The sequence below is a fragment of the Polyodon spathula genome, chromosome 7 (assembly GCF_017654505.1).
Source record: "Polyodon spathula isolate WHYD16114869_AA chromosome 7, ASM1765450v1, whole genome shotgun sequence".
NCBI lineage: Eukaryota > Metazoa > Chordata > Actinopteri > Acipenseriformes > Polyodontidae > Polyodon > Polyodon spathula.
This window is the reverse complement of record NC_054540.1, coordinates 9,240,735-9,262,339: the sequence shown is the minus strand read 5'-3', so window position 1 is coordinate 9,262,339 and position 21,605 is coordinate 9,240,735. Positions and strand designations below refer to the sequence as shown.

Below are 21,605 nucleotides of genomic sequence, written 5' to 3'. Positions count from 1 at the left end.
GCAAATAAACTGTTTAATTTGAGAACGCACTAATTCACTAATTGTGAGTGAATGTTTAGGAGCTAACCAGACAAAGTCTAGTATTTTTGTTTCATACATGTGTGACTCAGTGAGGATATGCCAATGAGACATCTCTGTTTTTAGTCATTTCAGCATGTTGCATACTTGGCTAAATTTATCCTGTCATACATCACTCCTGATGTCCCATTAGTTGTGAAACAGCAGATGAAACGTGAAAACTACTTAACCCAGAAATAGCTATATGAATCTCAGCTAAATCTGAAGAAACATGTGGGCTGCACACCAGACTGGGAATAAATGTTGAGTTTATTTAAATATTTCAAATAATATATTTTATATGATTCTAAATAATTAAATATTTCAAATAATATTGTTGTGAATATTTATATTAAAATATTTTGATTTCTGTTTCAAATATATTCCTAAATGTTTTACAATGACGTGAAACATAACACATTAAGTTTTATATGAGCATTTGTTTAGCATTATCACATTAATATTTACACTAAATATTAATCAGTATGCAGCATACATATTTACAGTTTCAAAACATCTCCAACTTGAATCCTAACATGATTTAACTACAGTCATTAAAATGTCATGTGCTAAGTTCAGTATGCCTATTGTTTTTCACTGTGTGTTTTAAAGACCCCCAAGAATGTTTATGTAATTGCATAACAAGCACTTACCCTGAGATGCACAAGGAGGTTTGAGGTAATGATTTCCATTACACGAGAGTAGATGTTAAAACTTCATGCTGATTTGAACTTGGCTCTTGCCAAGATAAGCACCAACTAAGATGTAGCTTTACAGTAAACTAATGTGATCCATATGTGTCTCCATCCATTTGCATTTCCTTCCATATAATGATGTAGATATCCGTGTCTGGTGTTAATCGCAGAAGTGTAATGCTGGCTCCAGGGATCAGCTTATTTGCCTCCCTGGCGCATCAGCACACACAACGGCTGCAATGCTGGCTCTGGGGATCAACCACAGTGCAGCCTCCCCAGCGCATCAGCATGACAACCGTCTGGATTGAGCTAAGTAGGGTACATCTCTGGGGTCTTCAAGTGGGCACCTTCCATCCTCAGTGTTTCGTCGACTAGCCCACGACACCTCAAGAGGGCTCAACGGTGATTCTGGCGTCCCAGCATCACCCCCCTCCGTCCCCCACTCAACTCAGCGCAGCTTACTTACCCGTACATCAGCGTTTCTTTCTTTCTATTGTGCTTGAGATCCTCAGCCAGAATCTTTCTGTCTCAACCACAGCCAGTTGCTGCTCCTCTCTGCTGCTTCTGATAAGTTCTTCACTGTACGACGCAACTCTTGGCCACTGAATCCGACGTCTCCGAGAAACCGGGTTGTAGAGTGTGCCACAAATCCTAGACAACCCACTTCCACTGGATAAACCCGGACACTCCATCCTCGCTGTTCCACTTCAGTGGCTAGTTGAGCATACCACAGTTTCTTTCTCTCGTACGCCTCATCTACAGCATCCTCCCATGGCACTGTTAACTCTACCAGGTGAACAAGGTGTGCTGATCCAGACCACAAGACAATATCTGGTCGAAGGTTAGTGGTGACAATCTCAGGTGGAAAAATAAGCTGTTGACCAACATCTTCCAGCATTTTCCAGTCTCTAGCAGCTTCCAGCATCTAGCAGCAAGGATTGGTTTTAACACCTTTTCTTGGTGGTTGCTCTCCTGGGCGGAGGAATGTTGTCTTTTGTGTGTGATGTTTTGATGGAACAGGTGGCAACTTATTGGTCAGGTTACGCTTGTCTTCCAATGCTAAGGCCAAACATCGCAGCACCTGGTCATGGCGCCAAGTAAACCGACCTTGGCTAAGAGCCACCTTACATCCTGTCAAAATGTGCCTTAATGTTGCAGGTGATGAACACAAAGGACATAAGGGATCCTCTCCTACCCAGAGGTTTAGGTTCTGTGGTGATGGAAGAACATCATATGTTGACCTGATGAGGAAACTGATCCTGCTCTGTTCCATTGACCATAGGTCTTGCCAGCCAATCTTGTGTTGTTCCACACTCTCCCATCTCATCCATTCTCCCTGCTTTGCCTGGAAAATGGCCTTTATACACCTCATCCTCTCCTCCTGCTTTTGCACCTTGTTGACTACCAGCTTCCTCCTTTGGGCTGGGGCTGCCTTGTGCCATGTAGGAGGAGCTGAACTGAGACCTGAGAACTGAGAGCGCAGCTGTCTATGCTCTTCAATCCTTCCACTGCTTGTTGTCTAACTTCTCCCACACGAACTGTGTCCTTTAGATCCCCGTCGTACCATCTCCCAAGACTCTTCACTGGCTTCTCAGAGACTGTTGGTATTGCCTCACCATTAATGAAAAATGTTGTATCTACTACTTTGCCTTTAATTATAGAGATGCTCCTTGATTTAGTCAGCTTGAATTGCATTCGTGCCCATTCAATGTTATTGGTTAATTTGCCCAATAACGGCTACTGTTGTAGTCATGGTTGTCATGTCATCCATGTATGCTCGAATTGGTGGTAGTCGCATTCCAGAAGCCAAGTAGCTCTCCTCCCACTACCCATTTTGATACCCTAATGATTACTTCCATTGCCATGGTAAAAGCCAGTGGAGAAATGGTGCATCCTGCCATTGTTCCAACCTCTAGGCATTGCCATGTAGTGCTGAATTCTGAAGTTGAAAAACTAAATTGCAAATCTCCAAAGTAGGCTTTCACTAAATTTGTTATTGTCATCGGTACACTGAAAAAATCAATTGCTGCCCAAAGAAGTTCATGTGGCACTGAACCATATGCATTAGCCAAATCCAGGAATGACACATGGAGCTCCTTCCTCTCCTTTTTAGCTGATTTAATTTGTTGCCAGATCAAATTGATGTGTTCTAAGCATCCTGGGAAACCTGGAATGCCCGCTTTTTGTATTGAAGTGTCAATGAAGCAGTTCTTTAATAGGCATGTTAACAATCTCTGAGCAATAATGCTGAAGAAAATATTGCCTTCTACGTTTAATAGGGAAATAGGACGAAACTGACTGATGCTTGTAGAATCTTTTTCTTTAGGTATAAAGACTCCACCTGCTCGGCGCCATGCTCTTGGTACAACCTGTTTTTCCCATGCCACTTTCATCAATTTCCACAGAATTCGTAGAACTCCTGAAGCACTCTTGTGCACTCTGTACGGAACTCCATTAGGCCCCGGAGATGATGATACCCTTGCTTTTTTCACAGCTTGCTCTACTTCTTTCCACTTAGGTGCACAGTCCTCCATTTGGTATTCTGGTGGATTGATAGGTGGGATGTCTGAAGGAATTGACATAGGCTCCTGCCTTTTTGAATCTGTATGTGTTTCCTCCAAATATCTCTCCAGCTCAACCTTAGATGCTTTTAGTGTGCCATTCTTCTCACTGGTGAATAACTTCTTTACAAATTTGAATGGGTCTTTATAAAAGTTAGCTCTCGCTCGCTCCTTCTTTTTGTAGTGTTTCCGTAGGTGCTCAGCTCTGCGCAATGTTGCAAGCTTATCTTTTATGACCCTTTGTAAGAGATTGAGTCCCTCCTTCTGACTTTGTTCTGCTCTTCTCCATTGCTTCCTCAGCTGTCTCCTTTCTCTAAGCGTTCAATCTCCTGCTGCCATCTAGACTTTCCAGGAATAGTTTGTACTTTTTCCTTCCTTTTTTCAACTCCAAACCTCTCACTTCCATATGCGTAGATGATGTCCCCAAATTTATCCAGCTTCTTTTCAACTGTTCCACTTAACCTTTCCAAAGCAGAGATCTGTGTTTACTGTGTCCCATGCAGTTTTTTCACAAGCTCTTGGCCATTTAACTCCAGGCTTGTGCCCGGTGAGGTTCTTTATTCTCTTATGCTGGTTTGTCTGACCGGGTTCACAAGGATCATTAGGTTCATCACTGTGTCCATGCAAGTCCTCCTCACGTCTATGACAGGGGTGCTGATATCCTGCGAACTGTGGTTTGCTTCCTGTCGCTGGATTTCATTTCAATGCGAGGCCCTTGTCCCTTCTCCCTCAAGCATTTCACCCCTGACCACTGTCGCCTTGCTCCAGCCGCAGACACAAACCTGGAGTTCCATGTCTTTGCTAACTGCAGATCTTGAACTAGTCTTTTGCGAAGTACTCTCCATAATATCCGTTTCCATTCCCAAGTCGTTAACTGTCTTGTCCAACGTTGAGTCATCTTCCGCCCCCGCTCTTGCAGACTCTAGGGGTATTTTTCTCTTTAATTTCTTAGAAGCCTTGGGCGGGTGTCTCCAGCATCCTGTAAACACAGAGCTGGATACTGCCGACAAGGGTAGCTAACCCTTGCCAGCCCCAATGGGGTCTCTTTCCTCCTGTCAGCTGTCTCTCCAGGCTGTCACAATGTCTTTCCCTTGTTGCCAGCTGCACTATTCACTGATTTCATTGAGGTGCCAACTGGCTGCTTACAATATTTACAAGTGGCTTCGAATTTATCCGAGGCATTGTCTGGCTTAATGAAATGCAAAGCAGCCTTAGATCTAGGAAACATGTTGGTAAATTAAGCAAGTACTACGTGAATGACTTGAGCTACAACAGCTTCAACTGAAGACAGGTGAAGAGACAATGTCTGTAAAGTGAGCAGTTAAACTATTCTGTTACTGGGGGAGAAGCCTACAACTGTTTAGTCTTTTTGTTTGAATCTTAGTTTTGACAGCTGTGCCCTGTTTATTTGCTCCTGTTTGTTTATTGTAATGTTGTCCCCTTGTGGGATTAATAAATGTACACTCTAGTGCTAAACAGCAGCTTCCTTGTCTCCGAGTCTCTTTCCTACCAATAACATCTGGGGCCACAGTGCTATCCTGCCACAGAAGATAAAATATTAAAATATTTTCTAATAAATATTTGGGTACAGGCAAAATATTTTATATTTATAAATTAAATCTCAGATATAAAATGTATTTGTCTCAGGCCTGCTGCACAGCTGACAAGGCAATTACAGACAGATGGCTCGTTTGGGATAACGATCGACTAGTAAAACAGCTTTGAGAACTCTTACAAACTTTGAAACTCTTTTGAATACTATTGAATTTGTATTTTTGGAGTTTTGCAAAAAAAAAAAAAAAAATTGTGAAATAATTGTAATTTCTTGTAACATCTTTCCTCATCCACAAAGCAATAAAACTTGCTACAAAAGTCTAAAAGGATTATAAAAAACTAAACTCTTTAACTGTTGAAAGGTAACCCCGATGTAAACATTTGACTCTCTCTCTCTCTCTCTCTCTCTCTCTCTCTCTCTCTCTCTATATATATATATATATATATATATATATATATATATATATATATGAACTTTTGTGGTAAGCAAAAACTTGATAAGAAAATGCTGAATAAAACAAGTGATTATTTAACTGTCAAGAATATTTTAAGTCATATAATTATTTTCAATATGACTACAAGTTTTTAGATTTGTTTACTAATTTGTAAGAGCCATAGTTAATAAAAAAAGGGAAAGGGGCTATTTTCTAAATATTATTGTTTATATGCATATTTGTATTCATGTTAGAACTTGAGAGAATACTTGTGTATGTTTGCACATTTGTGTACAGACCCCTATTGGATGCTCCATTGGTTTGGTCTGTGTGATGTGTGGCCATGACATCACTGCTTGACTCAGTAGGAAAGAAGGGGTCTATGGAGCAACACCGTTTTTGACCGTATAAATTCAATTTCTTTGTATTGCTTTTATTTTTTAAACAGTCAAACAAAGAACCACATAGACAACAGTGGTTGCATTTTTTAAGAAAGCTGCACCACTTCATAATTTGTATTCTCTATCATGATGACCTGCTAAAGTTTTGCAACTAGCACTTACAACTAAAGATAGCTGTGTAAATAGTATTCAATAAATAGATGACTGCAACCCGAAGACTAAAGATCACAAGAAAATACAAGTTATTCTATATACAGTATACAAATCAACTTTAGAAACTTAGATTTTTTTTTTGATTCTATGTTATATATATATATATATATATATATATATATATATATAAATATATCTATATATATAATATATATTACGACAGCCCAGTTTTCTTTTCCACTTGCTTGGAACAGAGCTGAAATAACACAGCTTTCCATTCAAAGCAGCAACAAGACCACTTCTATGGCTAAAAGCAAGTGGGTAGAAATGAAGATCAGCATACATTGTATAATATGACTTGTTTAGAAACGTTGAGTTTACAGCTAAAGATTATGGTAGTTTCCACAGTGATTTGCATACTCCCCATGTGAAAGTGACAGACCCACACATACAAATCCAGTGGTAGACTGTACAACACACTTTTTTTTTCATATCACAGATTGCCACTAGAGGGTACTCACTTTGTGACATCCCTATCGATTGTGTGATTCAGTGAAATTATTCAGGTGAACAGAACATTTTTTTTAACTTGAATTCCAATATTAAGATAAATACTTTTATTTATAATGTTTGCTGACATTTTAATCAACTGTAAATAACATTTTACCATAGTGTAACTTTTTTTTTTTTTTTTTTTGCAGGAATCATGTTTTTAAAAAAACAAAACAAAAAAACCTGACAGTACAGCTAGTCAGCAGCATAATTTGGGTACCTGCAACAGATTCCAACAGAACTAGCCCTGAAAATAAGATGTGACTCAGGGAGATTATTATTATTATTATTATTATTATTATTATTATTATTATTATTATTATACTGGAAACACAGTTTGGGATTTAGTGTTTGAATTAAGAAATCCAATTTTTTAATCCAGTATTAGTTGTTTAAAAATTGCAAAAGAATACATAACTTTTAAACCTTTTTCAGGGGAAGGAGGCATGATTAAACTTTTTTTTTTAAATGTTGCTTGTCATAATAATTATTCTTAGAACCGGTCTACTGATTGGATTTGGCAAGAATAAAAAATGCAAAGTGGCAACAGCACAATTGCAAACAGTCTACCAGGAATAGGGAAGGGCAAAGATCGAACAGCATCTGAAATAGTCATAACACTTGGTACAAGTCAAACTGTTGCTAAGTAGCAAGCGCAGTCGTGTTGGTAGGCTGATCCAAGACAGAGTACACCAGCAATGGCAAAATCAAGGAAGGCTGCAACAGAGACAGCTGTGGCTGCAAACAGTGTCAGACAGAGGGGTGTAAGCACTGTGATTAGGGCAAACTATAGTCCAACATGATATCAGGCACAGGTCCTAACAGCAGTGTGCATTTATGTATTATGGCAGAGGTGGGAGAAAAAAACAAAAACAAAACATTAGTTACTGTTTAGTTCCCCTCCATCAGACAGGCAGGCCAGTCAAATGAGAATGTGGCTGGAAAGAAGGAAGTCTGGCTGGATAGGAACCTTGGGAGTCTTGCCTCTACCTGCCTGATGTTCAGCTACGTTACAGGATTGAAAATGCAACATGGTTATGTGCCAGTACAGTAACTTTCTCAATACTATATTAGTACCATACTGACCATGCTTCACGTGTCCTATGTTACTGCCTAGCATTTTCTGTACATTTACAATATACTTTTTTTCTCTGATGCCTGAAAATAACTTCTGTCAACATACTGCTGTGGGGAATATGCCTGCGTCATAGATCCTGTCATGATAAATGCGGTATACAACAATTGTACAAATATAACACTATAGTGATACAATATTTGTATGTAGAGTCAAATTGCTGATAGAGTAAAGCTGGAATACGAGACCACGTTTATTTTGGTTTGAAATCCTAAACAAAGGACCGGCGTAACTGTTTTCTTCCACAGGGTGGTGCATTGTGACCGGTTGCTTAACTGAATCCCAATACTTATTCCGAAATACTCTACACTGTTTACCTATAAACCCAGATAAATATTTAAATTGTGGAGTGGGGATACCGGGAAACTGAAATTTATAATAAATCAGCATATGTATTCCTTGAAGTGAAGTTGGAAGTGCGTTGAGAATTGCCGGATTCAGTTGTTGGCAACCAATGTATTGAATGTTATAATTGTTTGACAAGTGCGTAAATTATGTATCGCTTCCGCTTTTCACAGAAATGCACAGTACGCAGTACGTAGCTTAACTTTAATAAACTACGTTAGTAAACAGCAAAAAACATAATATTACACTGTTGCTAAATAATAATGTCGCAGTCAGAAAAATACAGGTGTGTGCAATGCATTGTTAATTTGCTAAATATCACAGACGTACGTCTAGTGATAGTTACACATACCGGAAACACGTGGAGAGAACAATACAAAATAAATATATATGAAAACAAACCAGTTCGGTATTATTTTTTATCAACTTGTATTACAAGTTATATAACCAAATACTAACCACGACAAAGCGCGTTTATTAAATTAAAGAAAGTATGCAACTGTATACTATGCTTAAATATATTAAAGACGGTTACACCACATCCTCCTTCCACAGCACCAGCGGCACTTGTTTCCAGTTCGTGTGGCACTCTGATAATTTGTTTAAGACATTAAAAAAATATACCTCACGACCGCGTTCGAAAAACGATGTATTATCTATTAGTAAATGTGTTTGTTATCATCTGAAATGGTTTTCCCCTACAGAAACCTCTACAAAATGGGGTCTTCTTATCAGTGGGCGCCGCCATTTTGTGAGAGCGCTGAGGCGTTAGGGGTACGTGTAATGGTTGAATATTGTGACCCCCTCTCTGAGTTACGCGTCTGGCTGTTATGAAAAGGGATTGTGCACAATTTTCAATTTTCTCACAGGTATATACTCTGACATTTGGAAATAGCTCTTTGCTAAAAAGTAAACTCTTTCTAGACATATAAATTGAGGGAATAGAGTTATTATTATTATTATTTTTTTAAATAACTGGTGATGCTAATCTATCCATTGTATTGTATTTGTTTGTCTTTACCCCCACCTCCACAAACCAATTAAGTGGTTTGCTTGTTTACGTAAATGGGTCAGTTGTCCCAAAGCGTCAAATTGTGCACCTCGGATAAACTTGAAGTCACAGCGCTTGAGCCTCTGGTGTTACCTATTGTAAATTACCACGGGGTATACAGAAAGCAGCCTAGTTTGATTAATAACCCATTTCGTCAGCACAAAGCTTATTTCTGTGTTAGTGTACGGAATGAGGTTACGACGGGTCACATTGCTGCAGTACCGAGCCGTGGTCAGTACCACTTTTATCAATTGGAAACATACATGTGTAAAACTAAATGTATAATTTATTAACTTACAGTATACAATAGGCTATAGAAAATATATACAAATTACCAAAGCACTTGCATTGTAATGCGTGCCCACCCCATGTGCAGTTTATCACTCAAATGCTGGTAGTTCAGAGCAAACCAATTGTTGCAGGCTGCATCAAGACACACAGACACACACTTACCAGATGGCGATTCATATTCATATAGCCAGCAATAAGCAGACCAAGACGTAGGGGTCTTATTGCACACAATATATGTAAAGCAAACGGTGCACTTTTGTTGTTGTTATTTAAGAAACAGAAAAAAATAAAAAAAACATACTATCCTTAAAGCTGTAATAAGATACTGTATGTTAGTTCTTGTAAGTAAATTCTGACACAATTACCTGCGCTAAGTGGTTCATTAGAGGTTTTTACCTTTATGTAAACTAAAGCAATGCATTATTATTATTATTATTATTATATATTATTATTATTATTATTAGACTACGACTAACCTGATAAACAAAAACAACAACAACAACAACAACAACAACAACAATAATAATAATAATAATAATAATAATAATAATAATAATAATAATAATAATGTATTTCTGAACAACAACATGTTAGACCTAGAGATTATATGGTGAAAATGCTTCATACAGTACTCACAGGACTCCATCAGTTTTTCGAGAATATGGGTATCATTCTAAAATACTGGAAAAAATAAAGAATATTTGTGCAGATCAGTGGCTTAAACGTACGAAATGTTATACCTGTCCAGGCTTCAATAAAATGAATACATTCCCATCCCCCACACAGGTTAAACATTGTGTTCTGTTTTTTATGGGTTTGGGAAGTTGCAGATGAGCCCTTAACTGAAAACATTGTCTATTGTTCTAATAACCGCTTGGATAGTGCAATACCGCTGTAGCAAATAGAGGTCGCTGCGTGGCGCTCAGAGCTCGGCCTTAGGATCTTTTTGTCTGAGAATTGGATCCCGTTGCCGCTTACAGTGTGTGAGATTGCATGGAGCCGCGTCTGTAACACACTGTCAGACCACTCCAAATTGAACACAATAGCAGCCAAAACAATTAATTTACCATAGAGAACAATGTCAATTTTTATTTGCTGTCAAAATCGGTCGTAATTCGGATTGCTTGCTGGAAGTTAAAAGAGCAACATCGGGTCTTGTGTTTTGTGTGTGTGTGTGTGTATACAGTCGTTATTATCACTCTGCTTTCTCTTATTTAACTTTTTAAAACACTCAGCTTTCTCGTCAATGACTGAGCGCCGGCGGAGTATGGGATCCTTGGTGTCTTAGGAAGCGAATGAGTGGGGTTTTAACTGATTTTTAATATTTAAAAAAATGGCAAATTCGACGGGGAAAAATCAACCTGATCAGCGAAGGAAAGGACTGGCTTTCCTGGATGAGCTGCGGCAGTTCCATCGGAGCAGAGGGTGAGAAGGGGCGGCTTTAAAACCACCAAAATATACCTTTAAAAACATATATAACGATAGATAAATATACCGAAGAGGTTCAGGAAAGGCAATCCTATACTAATTTGACGTTTTTTTTCATTTCAGATCGCCGTTTAGGAAGATCCCAGTAGTGGGTGGAAGAGAGTTAGATCTTCACGCTCTGTACACCAGAGTCATTACTTTAGGTGGATTTGCAAAGGTGAGTGGAAGTTTATATTTGGATTTCCCACTCTCGGCTTTCAATATAGCTCTACTTTGGACCTCGGGGAAACGGATAAAGGGGAGCGTGGCTCGTTGAAGCTTTTTTTGCTGGGTCTAAGATGGTTATATAAAAAGGCAGGTTTGGTGTTGGCCTTGTGCTGGTTAGGTGAGTGTTGTGTGTCTACTAGAGTGTATTGGGTTTGTATTGAAAGTCAGTTTCAGCTGCTCCGCTCTGCTGTCTCTTTAGAGTCTGAGTGCAGTTTTAGTGCAACTCAAAATTAGCGGGCATGTTTAACATCGATAATCGGCACAGAGCATGGGCTAGGAAATGCTCCTCACATCGGGGAAGGGCTCTCCTGTCTTGATTTTAACCAGAAAAAAAACACAAAGAAAGCCATGTAGGAATAGCCATCTTGGGCATGGTTGAAGACAAAATGTAGGCCCCAGACAGGCCTATTTTTATTGATACCCACAGAAATATAAAAATACCCCCGAATCGGGGCAGATTGAAGTATCTATCGTTTGGATGATCACTGGGTAGCTACACAGTATCAGTGGAGCAGTGTCCGTTATTTTAGTTAGATTCACGTAGTAAGAGGGAGGGGGTTCTATTGTTTTATATGGGGGAAAATAACTGAAAAAAGCAGAAAACACACATGAACACCACAGACAACCACTGGTATAAAATAATATAATGTTTTGATATGGAAGTTGTTGTGTGTGTTTTTTTTTTTTGGTTTTTGTTGTTGTTTTGAATGTGCTTTAAATTAGGCGTCGTTCTTTAAAATAACAGTAATAATGTAGAGGTGCTTGATGAAGTGCTTTAACTTAAACAAAAACATGTTTTTTTTTTTTTTTTTTTTGCAGGTCTCTGATAAGAATCAGTGGGGTGAACTTGTAGAAGACTTTAATTTCCCTAGGAGTTGCTCCAACTCTGATTTTGTTTTAAAACAGTATTACCTTCGGTAAGTTGTCTTGATTTTTTTTTTTTCTCGAATACAAAATTGCAGACTTATTAAAACAGATGCATGTGGTGAATGTGTTTACTTTTGACTAATGGTTGGGACTTTTAACCTATTGTTCAAAAGTTCTGTATTAAAGTACTTATACGTTGCTAGCTGTGTTAATACAGGCGTGTGACCTATAGCTGGGGTTCCTGTCAACTACAAATTGTCAGTAGAAGAACATAGTGAAGGCTTTTATTATACTGCAGGGTTAATTTTAAGGATCCATATCCCTAAAATAAAAACTACGGCGTTTAGAGCAGAAATGGTCCTTATTATCTAAAGCATTTACTGCTGTAATTTAAGCTTTTACGTTTTTTTACATTGGGATTTGGGAAGTTTTGGTTCTTCTTGGCAGCAAAAGGTCCTCCATGCCCAATATACAATTTATTTATATATATATATATATATATATATATATATATATATATATATATATATACAGACATCAGACAGAGTTATTCACGTAGATGCATTTTTTTAAAAACTGTAGACTACATCTGGGTAATTTATTTTTTTTATTTATTATTATTATTTTTTTTTAGTTTAACAAATGAAAATGCTCTCTGTCCTTTTATAATTCAGTATGAGCTAAGCCAGTGTAGTAGTTGTCCTTTTGCTGCTGCTTGTGTAAAGGATATGTAGTGTTTGATGGTTTTAAATCGTGTGGCATAAAAACAGCACCATGTAGATTACAAAATCAAACTGCAAGAATTAAGAGTTCTGTGAAGAAAGAGGATATTTGTTTTACTTGCAGCTTTTCAGGAAAACAGTGATGACAGACTTTTTTAGTTTTTTCCCTCCAAAATTCAGATGAAGCTGTTTCTAGTTGTGCCCACTTGAGGTGTAATGGGATTAATAATGTGAATGCCCATGGCTGGTAGATATTTAGACTTGACAGCCAGACCTTAACAACTCCACCACTACCCCTTTGATATCAGCACAGAGGGTTTGAACAGGCATTTCTTTTGTTGCGCATATATATATATATATATATATATATATATATATATATATATATATATATATATATATATATATATATATATATATTACTTTAAAATAAATGTTTTCTTTTATTCTATAAAATAAAATTAGAGTAATTATTTTTTAAATACATAAACAGAAGAGCCTGTCCATGCGTGAAGAACAATTCTTATTAGACGAAAGTCTTGATATATTATTAAACAAAGTTAATCGAGTCTGTAAACTGTCATACAACTTATCTGATCTAGTAAATGTTTATTGCTAGCGTTAACTCTACAATTCAATTAGCAAACCTAAATGAAGGGTCCAGATGTTACTAACTTTCAAAATGTTTTAATGAAATCCATCTTACACCTACAGTACAGCAAGGGACAGCATTTTCTGATGCCCTGGGTTACAACACGTGCGCTGTTGTAGGTATTCCAGTTTCATCACTGTGATTAGTGTCCTAAAGTGACTTCAGCAATAATGTAAGGGTAGCATTCACAGCATAATGAGGGGAAATTGTTTAGTTTCTCTGTGTACTGCAGAGAAAAGCTGCCGTTAAAAATCCATACCCACAATGCCCTCCTCATGATCTTGCATGTAATAGTATGGTTTCCACTACAAGGCAGAATAACCTTGTAACATTTTGCTACAGTAATTAGCCCCCCCCCCCCCCCCCCCCCCCATGTGTGAATTATCTGAAATGCTTAATGTTTCATCTTTAAAACTGACATGTGAGAATTTCTCTTATTGCCGCTGTTAGTCATTTTTTAACAGACGTTCAAAACAAGTGTTTCCTTTGAAGACAATTTAAAGATATTTGTTTTTGCATGTACATTTTTTTTTTTTTTTTCAGTGGTCTATTCTGGTTAAATGTGTTGGTCTGAAAAAGCATCATTTGAGCCAAAAATTCTCTTATGGTTAGATAGGATTTAACTATACATTTATTGTAGACAAATATGAAGGAATTTCACTTTTATAATTTTAACTTGTTAGGTTTTTTGGGTCCATTTTGTAAGCATTGGCTTGTGCAGGAATTCCTTGAGATACTGTGAATTGTAGACACCAGCTTTCCTAGAGTTTCCCTTGTCAAGCATCCTAGTGACCTGGTCATGCAAGTGATAGTACATTCATGACCTGCTATTCTATGTCTGCTTGGTTGAGGAAATTCACATTTCCACACCCCTTTTCACTTGAGCTACAAATATGGATCAAAAGCGACCCTGCCAACTGTAACTGGGATATGATCCTTGATGCATCTCTAGTTTGGCTTCCAGGTAATACAGCAGAGCATTACTATAATTTGAATTGGTGGCTTTTTTAATTCAGCGTTAAACTGACATTGCTTGAATGTTTGAAATACAGCAAAATTCACATTTTTATTTTCTGTCTGTGTAGTGTGACTTTTAAGCTGGTTTACCCCAAGTGTTGTAGTATAATCTCCTGCAGGAGATGCATATCACCAGCGATAGGGAGATAGTGAAGAGTTTTATTTATTTGTTTATTTTTTTTACCAGAGAACCCCTCATCCAATTTTGATAAAACTTGCTAAATAACTTTTTGAAATAATATGGGAACTTATTTTCATATACAGCTGTTTGTTTTATCATCCTACTAAAGCTTTGTTTGAATTCTCTTGATTACCTGTATATAATAAGCAGTTAGAACTTTAGCATGGGTATGTCTATTTTAAGTACTAGTCTTGCTCTTAAACCCCCCCCCCCCCCCCCCCCCCCCCCCAAAAAAAAAAAAAATTTCGACGCCAGACCCCCCCCCCCCCCCCCCCCCCCCCCCCACCCCCCCCCTTCCCGCCCCCCCTTCTTGTGGATCACATACATTTAAATGACATACATTTAAATGAAAAAGATTTTAATCTGACAGTTTTTATACCATAGCTTGACTATATTTGACTGTGTTTTGCATAAAGCAGTCAAGACAGGTGCAGTGTTTTAGGCTTGTTTTTCTGGGCTTGTTGTCTTTTATCAGTTTTTTTTTTTTCTTGTGGTTGACTACTGAAGCATTATAGCCTTTAAAGGTGCTGAGAGAGAAGTGTTTTCAATATGAAAAGCACCATACTTCATTCAGGGGTGCCATTGAAACGGTTACTGCGACACTTAAAAAAACATTGTGTACAGCAGTGTTGTCCAGTAGAAATCACTGACTAGCCACAAGTGTGGCTACAGCAACCTTGTTTTAGCCACAAGCACTAATATTAGTAGGACACGCCTTCCATACACTTACTCAATGCAGGTAAATGTACTTCAACACTGTAGAAAAATAAATAATATAATACAAACTTGGTGTTTAAACAGACAACACAGGTTAGTGGTAAAATCAACATACAACACCACAATCATGTATTTCTTAAAAAAAGTATATTTACTTAAACACCTACTTAACAAACATCTACCACCATTCAGTTTGAAACTTTTCAGTCTTTCTCTTTCACCAAAGTTTGGAATTCTAGATGAGTTTCAGACACTGCACATCTTAGTGCAGCTTCTGTATTTGTGTCCAACAGTTCAAATGCTACTTTGACTTCATCACAGTTATTAAGAACATTGACGCATAACCAGAGTGAAAATGCCAGATTTCATCACCATGGAAACACCAGCAATATTGTATGGAGAAGGGAGCTGTCAATTATGGTCGGCTCGACCAATTGGAATAACCGCTCCAGGCCAGCAGAAGAAAATGAGGCCTGCCAGTAACAAGCATCTCCAAGGTGCTGAAATTCTGCATTTTCACCTGTTTTAGGAGGAGTTTTACACATACTATTTGAGTAAGCGAAGTGAGCCACATGAAAAGCAAATAAAATGCCTCATGTATTTCAACAGTGTCTCTTCAGAGGTTGGCGTTCGCATTGAAATACGTAGTAGGGGTATTCTACCTTTTGTGTTCCTTGCCTCGCTCAAGATGTGTATGTGTAAATGTATTCGCCATTTTAGCAGATAACCAATACCAAGGAAGTAAAGAACACAGTGATCAAAAACACTTGCATGCACTGCTTTTCATCTTATCATTTTTACCAACAAATGCACAAAAATGGAAAGTATACATGCATACGTACTGCAAATGAGTGTTGAGATAACATTCCTATTCCTTAGTCATATTTTATTTACAAATTAAAAATGCAATTCGCCACATCGGGAGTCCCAATTCGCCACATGGCTAACGTTTTGGACAACAGTATCGCATGTTTTCTGCTGGAGGTACTGTAGGAGATAGCCAGTTTACTAATAACAATAGGATGACACATTTAATCAGTCACTTAGTCCATCCATCCACCCCCCTGTTGTCCTGTACAATGCAAAATATGTGCACGTTATCTTTTCCAGTAGTGGAGACCAGGCTTTGCTTTTTGGAAGAGAGGCACAACAACTTTCCCGCAAGTCTTATAATGGGCTCCATGGACAAAACTAAATGTTTTGTTATAATAGGCTTTGAAGAAAACTTTATGAAACCAAATGTTCAAACGTTTGAGTGTTAGAGGTATATTCTCATTTTCCAAAGCACTTGGACACTGAAGTAAAAAGCTAAATGTTGACTGCAGAATTGAGCTTCCATATTACTGCATGAAGTAAGTGTCTTATGACTTCTGTTGTGGAGATAAATAAACTTTTCTGAAAGGAGATAAAAACACAGTAAGAGGCTAGAAAAGTGAGTGGAACTTTTACAGTGTAGCAGTGGAAGTTGAATGGCTGCAGTGTCCTTTTGGACCAGCATCATATTTCTGTATGAACTTGACCTGCTTTATATTGGCACTGCCACAAATGTTGAGCCTAAACCCTCTTTTAAAAGTGTCAGAGTAATGATTGATTAGGGGTCATTTTCAGGATTGCATTTTCAGTAGTTTAGAGAGCGTGTTTTTGTCTAGTGAAAATGGCCTGAAAGGTGGTCTGTCTATTGAAATAATTTGCTACACCAGATCATTTAAACCCTGTGACACAAAATATCTTTGTTTTGGGCCGCTGGTGCATAATTATGCGCGTATTGTAGTTCAGCAAGGTAACTACTGAACACGTGACCCAAGGCCACTAGGTCAAAGGTTTCAGCCTGGGGAAGTTATCCAGCTGCATCATTATTTGTTGAAGAGAGCTGATGTCTGAAAATATTCCACTTGGAAAATTGAGATCCTATGTTTTGTAGATGTTACAGTAAATAATTCCATATCAGTTGTGAGAGGTGAAGGTATGTTGACACAAAAAATTTGCCTAATTACTGGACTCTACATGTGTGCACATGCTTCATTACTCAAGCTTTTTGAACAGGACAAGGTAGTTTAGGCTTTAATACAAAACAGGTTGGTTAATTGCTGTAACCCACCCTACCCAATATATTGTTTTCCTCATTTATATTACAATCAAAGGAACAACCTTTAGGTACAGACTCTTTCTCTCAGTGCAGTTTTCAAAACATAAATAGAAAGAAGGGATTTTATCTTCATACATATACATGAAGCAAAATATATTTTAAGTCTAGTAACTGTCTACCCACACTTTAGAAACCTTGGTTGGGTGCCAGCAAAGAAGGTTAACCTCCACACATTGTGACTTTATTTGTGCAGACACTTGAATATTTGTGTTTTACAGCAATATTGGAGCAAGTTGTCACCCTGACCAGAGTCACTGAAATCCATTTGAGGCAGTATTTAAATCATTGTCTTTCAGTTGTATCCCAGATGATTTTTTTTCACTCCTTATAGTCATAAATATAATACAATAAATACAGTTCCAACATTCTCAGATATTTGCATACATACCAGGCTATATTAAAGTACTTCAGTCTGTTCATGTATAATGGCAACTATTTAGTGTTCTTGTTAAATAACATGTTGAAATGAGTCTTCCTGATTTTATTATTATTATTATTTTTTTGTTTGTGCTAGGAAGCATATACATAGAGATTTCTCACTTGGTTATTCTCAGAGTATAAACATTTATACAGACTGGGTCCTTTATTTCCATTTCTGCACTTTTTACTGATGATGGGAAAATGCTGTTTACTGCAATTTGGCTTTAGTAGCTCTTATACTATATGGAGAGCTCTCTCTTTTTGGGGCACTTGAAGGGTAGTGAAGCTATATGTAGGTGAGCTGTTAGTCTTCCAGGCATTGAAACCCAGAGCGTGTGTGTGCTGCCAAAGGAAAGAGTACTGCATGTGCATGAATACTGAACACAGTACACACTTGCCTTGTTAAAGTGGGTTTGGAGAAGTGTTTTTTTTTTAATTTATTTAATTGTGTGCAATAAACTGGAATAATTAAATTGCAAGCATATTTTCTTTTGGAGTTAAACCTGATCATATTTTTGTTTTGTTAGTAATCGTGTATAGTTATTGAATGTGCAAATATCTGATATTGTAAAGGGACTCTGAGGGACTGAATATGGGACAGTTGTCACTTCTGTATGTGACCAGGTTTAGTTTAATTGTAAAGTGTAACGCCTCAGTGACTTTGCATCTTCAGGTAATAGTAGTAGGTTACATTTCTATGACTACTGTCCTATTCTCACTACTAGAACCCTGTTCTTTTTATCACCTGGATACACATTTTAAAGTTTAATTTCCTCCCCCATCTCTAAGAACTTAGATTGGTGCAGTTTGGCTTTCCTTGGCCATGTTAAGTGCTGCCAAAGGCAGAAAATCAAGAGTTTTTGTTGTACCACAATTCAAAATTGGCTTGGGCTGGAAAAGAAAGTTGATATATTTATGAAAACTTAAAAATGCTTCTCTTACGCACACTTGAGTAGGTTCCTTTTATTGACAAGGCAGAGAGATAAGTCAATACTCCTGAGATTTATCAAAGTAGCTTTCACTTCTCCCTGCCTTGTGTGTTCCCTTTGAGCCCAGTGCTGGATAATATACTAATAATCTTTTATTTTGATATAGTGGACAAGATACAAGACTAGGGAGAGTGAACTGTGCATCAGTTGCAGAGTCAGTTAGTTACAACAACGTCTCACCCAAAAGACGGAGCACAAGGAGGTTAAGTGACTTGCTCAGTGTCATACACTCGCAGCGAGTCGGTGAGTGAGCTGGGATTTGAACCGGGGACCTCCTGGTTACCAGCCCGTTTCTTTAACTACTGGACCATACAGCCTCCTAATGTTGGCATAGCACTACAACAAAACCTCAATCTACGCCCACATACATATGCAGGAGGATTGCCAGCTTTTCTAACAGAGATGCTAATGATGACATTTGTGCTACATAATGTGCTATTTAATGCACCAAAAGGGCTGCCCTGTCTTTGCTTATGGGATGTATTAAGAACGTACACTCAAACATATTGGTTGAGTTTGTAGATTAATTGCTCATGTTTTTGTTCTTTTAAAGATGTTTGAGTATGATACAATATGCATGTCTGCCTTGGATAGATATGAGTGAGTGTCTGCTCCTTTCCCCTGTGTGGAAACTAGCTAGCAGGCACTCGGAGTACGCGGGGTCCTCTAGAAACTGTCTAATGTTCTTGGGCATTGTGGCTGACTCATGCCTGCTGTGGGACACTGTTTCCAAAGTATTGCACAGGACAAGGTCAGCTGTGGGAAAGTGCATTCTCAAGATATGCTCTGCTTCTGTTTGATGGGAATGCTGGCTCTGCATTACAGTACTTAAAAGCCATATTGAAAACCTGTTATAACTAACATGTTCCAAAGCTTTATGTTAATGTTTTATGGTATACCATAAAGCAGGGGTCTGGAACTGGCAGCCCACAAGGCTTTTCGTGGCGGTCCGGGGGCATTGTCTATTGTTTTATTTATCGATTTAAAAGTTATTATATTTCTTTTCTTCCACTGCTTGCACTGCCCTGATTCATTTGATGCTGAGCGAATTTTGCACAGCTAGGACGAACGCTTCACTGGTTGCTAGGCAGCAGTATATAATTGCTGGACTTTGCAGGATTTCGATCCTTAATTAAGGATACATTTATCATTTGAAGTAAAGCTCCAGCTGTGGCAGCAGAAATGAGTGCTTGTGGCCGTCATAGTAAAGACCTGGAAGCATCGGTGGAGCCAACAGCCAAATAATCCTCAAAGAATTGTCATTTCAACAAAGTTGGACTTGCTTTCTGCAAAGGGAAACCAATGTGCCGTCTTTGCCAAGACACATTGTCGTTGATCATTTTGGCAGTACAGAAAGTATTGTCCAGACAGATTTTTGCAACACCGCTGAAGATTTACTCCAAGTTGAATCTTAAATTCCTTATGCTAATTTTTCATTCAAGCAAATAAGTACATCTGTTTGTTTTGCAACGAGAGATTTATTTTAAAGGAACTTAATTTCCCATGAAAGACTGGCATATTTTTGTTTTCCAATTCATGTACAAACTGTTGAAATTGCTGGTAAAGTTGCATGTTTGTTTAGGAAAAAAAAAAAAAAAAAAACTTTTTTTTTTTTGGGTTTGTTGCAGAATGCCTGTCACAGTTTAACATCCACATCTGTTTTTTATATATAGTTTTTTTTGTTAATAAATCCAGGTATTGTGCATGCCTATCTATGTGGGTGTGTGTAACCTTAATAGGGACCCCCACTCTTTTTATATAAAAAAACCTATTTTAATTATTTTTATTTAATTTATTTTAACCATTGCTTTCGTCACTGACACCCACTTCCTTATAGTTTGCTGTAGCGTTTCAGGCATTCTAAATTGGGTGAAAAATACAGTAGCTTGGTGTCTTAAAATATCTCTGCAGGATTTTCCCGCACTGAAAGTTGCAGATATGCGAGAGCAACTTGGAAAATTCGTGATGTTCGCTGTCCTGTGCTGAAATTATATATATAGAGAGAGAGATGTGTGTGTGTGTATATATATATATATATATATATATGTGTGTGTGTGTGTGTGTATATGTATGTTTTAAATCTAAAAAAATATGTAAATATGGTAAACCAGATTAACAACATTAAAATCACACATACAGTAAAGACGCTCTGCGTGGAGTGCAGGATGCGCCCTATAGCCTGGAGGTTGTTGGTTCGAATCCATATGGTGCAGTCATTTGCCGACCGAGAGTTGCCAGAGGGCGGCGCATAATTGGCCTTGTGCCGCCAGAGTTGGCGATCTACTAAATAAAAAAAAAATAAAAAAAAAACAATTATTGCTTTTGTTTTATCTTTTCAGGGTAAAAATAGTCAATGTTCAGCCATATGTAATTTGTCCAGCAGGGTGCAGGCTCTGGTAGTGTTGAATCTGTGTTTGTTTGGCATTTGTAACACTGTTATTCAGGATATGAATGAACTCTGTAAAGCACAGCAGCAGGACTCCCCACATCGTGCTGTGCCCCTGGTGTTTGCTGAAGCTTTATACTTTGCTGACTGAAACTGACCGTGGCCAGTGATTACTGTTATTGACATTCAGATAATGGTTACAATTTCTGCTCTCTCATGCAAGTTTGAAGCTGTTTGTGAAGGTGTCAGAAATAATATTATTACTGTTATTTCAGGTGTTATAAACTCCTGGGTCCTATAAATGTTCATTTGTTGGTTCTTAGTACAGTAGTTATTGTATCAGTCCAAGATTTTGTTACTGTAATTTACTTGTTAACCATCAAGGCTGTTCAAGTTATTTCTAGACCACTTTGTCTCTAGTGTATTTCCATTGTACCTGCATAGACTTTAATTTTTTTCTTGACCTGATGGACATTTGGTCACTTCAGTACTGTGTGTTCTTCAAGCCAAGAGCTTTTAAATTTGAAAACAAAGGTTTATCTGACATTGTCAGTCTCTTCATGGATAAAGGCTGAATCATATGC

The 21,605-nt window shown here is 37.8% G+C and overlaps 1 protein-coding gene across 1 annotated transcript in view; it reads left to right on the top strand.

Moving 5' to 3' along the window:
• The first annotated feature begins 10,122 nt into the window (after nt 1–10,122).
• Nucleotides 10,123–21,605, top strand: part of LOC121318118 (AT-rich interactive domain-containing protein 2-like) — a 33,285-nt gene continuing 21,802 nt past the window's right edge. The window contains exons 1-3 of the mRNA XM_041254430.1: nt 10,123–10,654; nt 10,781–10,874; nt 11,744–11,841. Coding sequence (XP_041110364.1) covers nt 10,563–10,654; nt 10,781–10,874; nt 11,744–11,841 — 284 coding nt within the window. The 5' untranslated portion in view covers nt 10,123–10,562. The remainder of the gene's footprint in view (nt 10,655–10,780; nt 10,875–11,743; nt 11,842–21,605) is intronic.